The sequence below is a fragment of the Micromesistius poutassou genome (assembly GCF_964030765.1).
Source record: "Micromesistius poutassou genome assembly, chromosome: 15".
In the NCBI taxonomy this organism is placed as follows: domain Eukaryota; kingdom Metazoa; phylum Chordata; class Actinopteri; order Gadiformes; family Gadidae; genus Micromesistius; species Micromesistius poutassou.
The window spans coordinates 15160948-15169405 of record NC_140285.1 but is presented as its reverse complement, the minus strand read 5'-3'; the positions used below and the strand labels follow the sequence as shown (position 1 = coordinate 15169405).

The following is an 8458-nucleotide window of genomic DNA, read 5'->3' as shown; positions in this document are numbered from 1 at the left end:
GTGTCCGAATTCTCGTTTGTTCGTTCCCTATATTGTTCACTATATCATAAACACTATATAGGGAATAGTGAGTGAGTGAATAGAGAACAATTTCGAACACAGCTAATAGTCGTGGATGAAACGCCACAATTTAACATCTGAGAGGTTGAGAAAGCTAAAGTTTGAAAGATAAAGACTTTATTATCACTTGTCACAAGTAACAACAAAACCTGAATTGGTTTGCAAAGAACTCTTAACTGTTCTGGAATCAGGCTTGAGATTATATTCCCAAAATGGGTGGATACCTCCTACATGCACTGACCAATCACAGCACTCTGCATCGGGCCTAGAGGCGAGGCACCTCCCGTGTCCCCCACCCCAGCTCCCCATTAAAGGTCCTGTGACGTGCCACCAGGTGTGGTGTGATTAGCCGTTACAAGCCGTTTTGGAAATCTTCCCCTTATGACACCACATAGTGGGCGTGTCCACCTAGATGTGTGCTGGATAGATGAGCAACGTTTGCTACAGTCCACTGGGAAGGCTGGTGGACTGATCTATCCACCTGGTGGCATGTCATGGGACCTTTAACTGAACATGCTTATCCTCTTCTCTGGATTCTCAGTAGATTACCACGTAAAAAATTTACATCTTAAACGTTACAGTTATGTCAGATGTAGAGCAGGGAGGTTCTCTTTGGTTGAAATCCACTCGTCACCTTATTAATCAAACTGATATAAAAGAGGCATAATAAACCACACATGCTTATGAAATTGTCTGTCAACCACCTTGAGGTAGATTACATGTGTGACAAACACAATCTTGAGTTAAGTAATACAGTATAGTCAAAGAAAACAAATGCCTATACCACACATGAGAGATGTGTCGTGGTTGAGCACAATGAAAATCACTTCTACTCTACAATAATGCATACCTTCCACCAATTAACAATACCACCGTATGTGATTGTGGAACACATTCAGTATAAAAACATAAAGCGGGCAATGTTTTAACTTTGACTGCAGCATTGACTCGTTAACCTGAACGTATAAGTCAGTATAAGTCAAATGCAGAGGGAAATCCTTTCTTCTTCGTGGCCGTCTTGTCTCTTCCTCCCGGGATGGGGTGAGCAGGTTACAGGGAGGTTTACAGCTGTTAGGGGTCAACTTGGAGTCAGCTAAAGTAACCGGGGTTCATCTCACGGGGGGTAGACGGTGTAAATGAGGGACACTTGGATGTCCCTCGGAAAGTCGGAATGTAGGCCTTTGTTGACTCTGAGCTTTCTCCACATTTATTTCCTCTGTATGGGAAAGAAAATGGCTTCCTTTAAGCATATAGTAATTACATTCAAACGGCAAGCCATGTTTAACTTTGACATTAATTAGTGTAGATCTAGATTAATGTAGAACGAGTGAAAGGGGCATTCTTCTTCTTTGTTGCCCTCATAAATTCCCTGTCTTTTCCTGTCAGGATGAGCTGAGCCAGGGTTAGCGGGTATATAAACAGTGGTTTATGGTTTAGGGATCAACTTGAAGTCGGCCTTGAAGTAAACAAGGTTCATCTCAGAGGGCGGTTAGGAGGTGTAATAGAGGTGTAATGAGTGACTGATGTCATGTAGGCAAGATAATGCTTATACTTCCGTTAAACCTCAGTACATTTCTTCCATACCAACACTAAGGAGATCTTCTGCATGGCAACATATCACTGGAGATCAATTTCTACAATAAACCGGTTTTCCAACATCACCATCATGTCTCCTTGTCTGGAGGAGTCCAGTCAAAGTCTCCTAGGGGGAGAGTGGCAGCCACCTAGGTGGGGTGTAACAATGTCCCAGTGTGACACTGGCCGTGTCCCAATTCAGGGGTTGCATCCTTCGAAGGACGCATTTGAAGACCGCATACGTCACAGCGGCGCGTCAAGTGCTGTCCCATTTCGAAGGGTCCTTCGAATGTGGCCGAGATATGCAGCCTTCATTTCCCGGATTTGAAGGACGCATCGGATGCATCCTTCACGGCCCAACGTATCCCAACATTCATTGCGCGTTGGATATTTTTTCAGAAATGGCGCGGAGAGAGCGGAAGCAGCAGCTGCAGCGAATACATATTTAATGACAAAACTATGTAAAAACATTTTTTTTATATAAAAGTAAGGTTGGGACCATTTTAAATATGTAACTTTATTGTCAAGTTGTCTTTATAATTGTCTTTATTGTTAAGTTCAATTACATTAACGCTAGACATATAACGTTAAACTAATTAACGTTAAGCCAACGTCCTCTCTTCCTCTTCACCCGCCGGCTCCGGCGGTGAATCTTCTCCCACTCCTCCAATAAAAGATAAAACATAACCAATAAAATGATAATTTCTGGCTCCATATATCTCCTCCACTGTCCGGTTTGAACCGCAGCTGTCAGGGTTGCTAGGAGACAGGAGCGGCGCGTGGTCACGCAAGGTAAAGGACGTTAACGGCTGGTTGCGCAATCCGGAAATGCTCCGTAGGCTAGACCGTCCCATTCCACAACGCTCGTTCGGCCTTCGATGCAGCCTTCGCGGTCTACGAAGGCTGCATCCTTCGAAGGACGCATCCTTCGAAGGATGCAACCCCTGAATTGGGACACGGCCACTGAGTGTGTGTGTGTGTGTGTGTGGTGATGGCTGGTTTAACCTGTGCACCCAGCCAGAGAGTCCAATCAGTCTGACCCAGGCCAGGTGAGGCTGCTTAAACCAGCCCTCATCCACACACACTCCACCGCCTATTTGTGTCTGAGGAATCGACCCCTTGTATATTCTATAACTCCTGGTACAGATGCGACAGTTATGCGTGTCAGGAACTGATAGACCTTGTCTTGACCTTGAGTAGGTCCAATAGAGCTGCTTCACAGAGAAACACAGGTGTTGCTCATCACACTAATTACGGGTCTGCTACTTTGATGCACCGAGCAGAGTATGGTCCAGTCCCATTTCTCTCCCCTTAACAAGAACACTTGCTTTGAGTGCCCTTAGCTGCAAGTCAGCTCCTGAGCTGGCTAGTGTTCAAGGGTTGATTTTAAGGGAAAATAGGCACTCCCCCTTGCTCCCCTAAGTATTGGGACACCCTACCCCTTCGTGAGAACGTGCAAAATCTAGGGTTAGGGCTCAAATCTAGGGGAAGGGGGAGAATTTGGACAGGGCCCAAACCTGTGCAGATAGGTGTACAACCCTTGCCCTGCTACATGATGTAACAGACCCATTACTAGTGTGTTGAGTGACACCTGTGTTTGTCCGACCATGACACCTCTGTGAAAATGGTTATTGCCTCACACTGCCCCTCGATTAAACAGCCCTGGTCTTCTCTTCCAGCGTGGACCTGAACGGAGTCTTTCAGCGCCAGTGTCTCTCCTGTGATCTCAAAGACGAATGCAGTTTCTTCAAAGCAGACTTCAGCCACAATCAGACCAACTTCATTCTCTATTGCCTCGGTAAACAAGGCCCACCGACGGCAAACAAACAAACAAGCATAGCTCTAAGCACACATTATATGAACAACCTAAGCAAGCACACACAACCAGCAAACATACCCTCTGCCGGAAGACATGGAATAGCTGGAAGTGGAAGTTGCTTACTGCTCAAATAGCCCAAGTTTCTGTTTAATCTCATTGTTTGTATAATTCACCAGGCCCCGGAATCCCTCAAGTGACGCTGCACAGCACGACGGAGCCCTCTAGTGAGTGCTGCTGCTGCCTGGCTCTCATATTGATGAAGCTCTCCACCGGCCCCAGACCACCGTGTCTACCGCCTCCGCCCAGCCCCTCTCCCCGCAGCTCAGGACAGCCAGAGAGAGGGCGGTGTAGTCAGGAGGGAAAAGTCGAAGGCTGACACCCGCATGCACGCATGCAAGCACACACGCACACAAGCACACACACACACACACACACACAATCCAGGCTGCACGTTGTTGTTCAATTCATCCTGATGCTGCCGGTTTCCTTGGGAAACATTGCCCTCTACCTTTAGCTCTGTGTAATGGCTGCTGCATGTCATTCACACAATACAAAAAAAGGCTTTAGCTCATAGCAGTCCACGACAACGTACCCGCATTAGCCATACTAATGCAGTGCCCGTTGAAAACGTGCCTGCTCAGGATGGGCTCGTTTTACTGCTGCTTCCAGATTTCTCCAAAACCGCTCATCCAAACCAGGTCCCTCTGAACACTGCACCTCATTGGGTCCTCAGCAAACAGCCCCCAAGTAGAATGATAATCAGATAAACTGTTGTCAGACAGGCACAGACAGACAGACAGACAAAGACTCCACTAATTAGTTAGATAACCGACGTTAAGAGGTGCTGAAAGTGACTTCTTAAGGAGCTTTTGGGACTGGATTATTGCCACTGATACACTCATTTCCCTCTCATTTAATTTCGGGTGTATTCTGGGACGAGCTCCAGGTCACGTCGAGGTCACGGCTCTGTGCTCTGGTCTCTGTAGTCATGCTACGGTCTCGTGTTACGGACCTGCTCCCCTGCTCTGTCACCATGGTGATGTTTTTGGATTCAACACGGGGCTAGTGTACTGTACACACAGCTCTCCTGCATTCTGCCCCCCTATGGACCCTCCTCTCCAGGGTACGAGGTACTGGAGGACAACGGCCCTCTGGCTGAAGCCCTGGAGGACAAGCAGCTTCCTGAGAGCATGTTCCGGACGCTCTCCGCAGACAGCCACGGTGAGACAACCAGCGAAATATATATTATTTTTATATATATATAGTATATGTGTCCAGAGTTTCCTATATCTAAATATATAGTTATATATATATATGTATATATGTATAGTTATATATATGTGTCCAGAGTGACCTATATATATATAGTTCTATATGCTGTACAGTTATTGCTACAGAAGGGCATGCCGAAGATGCTCACCGTGCCTCTGTCCGCTTTGTTTAGATCTGCACCTAAAGCTGTCTGTGCCTCAGGGTTACGAGGTGAACCTGCATCCACTCCTCCTCATCGTGTAAGAGTCCCCCGGCTTCGGTTACAGCTGATCACATGCCTGGTAGCACGCAGCATCACGTATAGCCAGCAGGCTGCATATGCAGAGTTAGAATTAGAGTCATAGGTGTTCTTCATGAAGACAGACAGCATGGATACCTGTGTAGCTATGCCTGTATCTATGTATCTGTCCGTGATTCTGTCTATGTATCTATGTATCTATTTATCTCTATATATTTCTTTCTATGTATATATCAATATGTCTATGCATAGGTATCTTTCATCTATTTTTCTACAGATATAATTATATATAAGGGAGTTTTTTCTTGCCCTCTGGGCGGCTAGGGTAAAGGGGGGGGTGTCATAAATATATGGCCTGTTAAGCCCTTTGAGACTATACCTGTGATTAAGGGCTATACCTACTTAATTGGAATTTAATTTAACTCAATTAAATATAACATTGATACATTTAATAAAACACACTCATCAACTTATTCACATGTAATACACTGTACATAAAGGAAGATAAACAGATAAGCGTGTGTGTCGTGCAGACATCGCAATAGATTTGTCGCAGACCACCTGTGGCGCCGTCTACTAGTCGGCGACAGTGGCTAATCCTAATCCTCTCTGGTGGGTCAGAGATGGGGTTCCGGGAAGCCAGTCGGTGACGGAGGAGTTCAGCCTGGGCTGGCCCCAGGTGCTGTCCAGCTCCCACGGCGTGGCCCTGGCCTGGGTGGACGGCCGCAGCGGGCAGCGGGCCTCCTCGGTGGACCCCCACAAGCTCAGCTCCCTCAGAGTGAAGGACTACCTGGGGGTGGTGGAGTCAGTATCCTGCCTCATTCATTTTTTTTTATTTCCCATTGTTTTATTTATTTTTACATTATGCCAGTGAGTTGATTTTATAGTAATGTTGATTGATGTGTTTAATGAACATGAAATGTACTTTTATGGCCCATTCCCACAGATGGTTGATGCAGCTGCCTTACATTGACGATCGGAGAATGGCCCTTTACGGCAAGGTAGTAATGCTTTTTCATAGTGTAGGGAATGGTTACAATAGCACATATATATTGATTGGAAAGCACCACTGGATGTGCGTGTGGTTTTACCCACTTAGAGTCTTGTGTTTACGTGTGTTTCATATACTTTCTCATAGGCGTTTGGTGGTTATTTAGCTCTAAAGATGCTAGGAGCAACGGACCGGCTATTCCAATGTGCGGCGGCCGCGGCTCCCATTACAGACTTCAGACTTTATAGTGAGTTAGAACTGTGCAGTCATGAATTATAAACCCATGAAAGCTTCAATGCAATGATTATTTGAACATGATTCGTTCCATCACATTTAGGTTCTGCATTCTCTGAGAGATATTTAGGCCTTCCGGCCAAGGAAGAGCACACTTATTTGGTAAGAAATATTGCTTCAAAGTTTAATGAAATAATAAAAAATCTCCAGCATGAATAATATGACAATGTGCACAATAATTGTCTTTGTAGAATGAGATTTATTGTTATTGGTCTGCCTTCCTACAGTCTGCATCTTTGCTTGAGGAGGTTCATAAACTCAAAGATGAGAATATTCTAATCCTACATGGAACTGCAGATGGTGAGACCCTGAAGTTGCACAATTATTTTATTTTATTAGTTTTGATTGTTTTCTAACATAATGCTATTTTCCATGTCTTGTTTGTGTGTGTCTGTGTGTGTGTGTGTGTGTGTGCGTGTGTGTGTGTGTGTGTGTGTGTGTGTGTGTGTGTGTGTGTGTACGTGCGTGTGTGCGTGTGTGTCTGCGTGCCTGCGTGTGTGTGTGTGTGTGTGTCTGCGTGCGTGCGTGTGTGCGTGCGTGTGTGCATGCGTGCGTGTGTGTGCGTGTGCGTGTGCATGTTTGTTTCATGGTACCATAGCGAGTGTCCACTTCCAGCACAGCGCTGAGCTGGTCAGCCGGCTGGTGAAGGCGGAGGCCAACTACTCCCTGCAGATGTACCCTGACGAGGGCCACGAGCTCAGGGACCCGCGCAGCATCCCACACTTCCAGAGGACGCTGGTGAACTACCTCCAGAGCTGCATGAGGCAGGGGCTCCTCTTGGCCCCCGTGGAGGAGCCAGAGGAGGAGGACGATAATTGAGCCAGAAGAACAATGTTTGAGACTGAACGTGTCTATGAAGTACTTGATTGGTTTGGCCTAGCAGCCACAGAAGCACAGGAGCGGGGACCAAACTCTTCAGTTCACCGTCTTGAACTTTCCTCCACGCGGGTGTTTGTATTGTTGTCTGTCACAGGCCTTATGTGTCTACGTGAGCCTCCATAGACCGTGCTGGATCTGTGTGTATTTTAATCATTTTTTGATTTGACAGAATGTTTACGAATAATCAAATGCGTGCATGTCATGATGGCTGCATGATGTGGAGTAGTTTACAATGACATTCTTCTGTGTTTCAAACTTCCGACTGGGTTGAGTGTGCAAGGAAAAAAAAAATGCAGCTACAGCAAGCAAAATGATTGTGCCAATGGATCCCTTCACATCAGCATAGACTTTCCTTGTTATTACATATTGCATCTATGTGATGAATGAAGAATGATAATGCTCCTACTAAAGTGGTTCAATAGTTGTAAGAAACTAAGATGATATTTAATTATCAATACAATGTTGGTAAGTGTGTCCGCTGCTTAGACAGTGTAGCCAGATCATAAAATATTTACAAAAAAACAATGTCAACTGTCAAAGGTAATGTACAGGGTGAGTTAATCTTATCAAACTTCATCCAGATTAGTGGTACCATGCCAATCATTATCTTATTTTCTAACCTTAACAATTCATCACCTGAATTGCATGCTGGGGGAAAATAACAAAATAAATACTTGACATTGTTTATGGGAGCCCATATTGTGCACTTCCCTTTGTTCAGAGTTGCTGTTGCTTGCTCTTCTTGCCACACATTATTGCTTGGTTACTGAGAGCTGTTAAGATGGGTCTGCAGTCATCTTAATAATGTCCGAAATATAACAACTTTGCTATAAACGGTCCCAATACATGTGAACTATTTTGTACAATTTAAAAAAGGTAATATGGTATTTTATCAAGCTGCATTCTACAATGTAATGGAGTAGTCAATCAACCCACTCCACTGTTCATGGTGCACTGCATGTCGTTGTGTGTCAAACAGAATGTCAGACAAGACAACTGGTACTTTTTTTGAAACATACTTTAGGAATAAATATGAAGATCTTGTTTTACATCTTTGTTGTTTGGATTCTTTTGGTTTTTGAAATAACATGTTTAGAGCAGCTTTTATCTACATCAATAAAATATAGGTCGGATTTGTAACACATCAAAATTCAAATTTCTATGCAGTTCATACACTGTACCTGAAGCACTTCTATCTTATCAATACTCAATTACACTCGACCAGTTGTTGTTGGTCCAACTGGACTTTGGTTCTCTGTACAGGAACGCAGGGCAGAGGAATCACACAATTAAGAGTTGGTCCCAGACGGTCCTCTTGCCACGTGTCAAG

General features: G+C 44.9%; 1 protein-coding gene across 1 annotated transcript in view; it reads left to right on the top strand.

The window, feature by feature from the left end:
- Window positions 1-8177, top strand: part of LOC311360147 (inactive dipeptidyl peptidase 10) — a 24238-nt gene extending 16061 nt beyond the window's left edge. Inside the window, exons 15-25 of the mRNA XM_084480244.1 lie at window positions 1447-1462; window positions 3296-3433; window positions 3631-3678; window positions 4577-4675; window positions 4899-4965; window positions 5586-5768; window positions 5911-5965; window positions 6103-6202; window positions 6293-6351; window positions 6477-6549; window positions 6848-8177. Of these exons, the coding sequence (XP_084336370.1) occupies window positions 1447-1462; window positions 3296-3433; window positions 3631-3678; window positions 4577-4675; window positions 4899-4965; window positions 5586-5768; window positions 5911-5965; window positions 6103-6202; window positions 6293-6351; window positions 6477-6549; window positions 6848-7068 (1059 nt within the window). The 3' untranslated portion in view covers window positions 7069-8177. The remainder of the gene's footprint in view (window positions 1-1446; window positions 1463-3295; window positions 3434-3630; window positions 3679-4576; window positions 4676-4898; window positions 4966-5585; window positions 5769-5910; window positions 5966-6102; window positions 6203-6292; window positions 6352-6476; window positions 6550-6847) is intronic.
- Window positions 8178-8458: the final 281 nt, after the last annotated feature.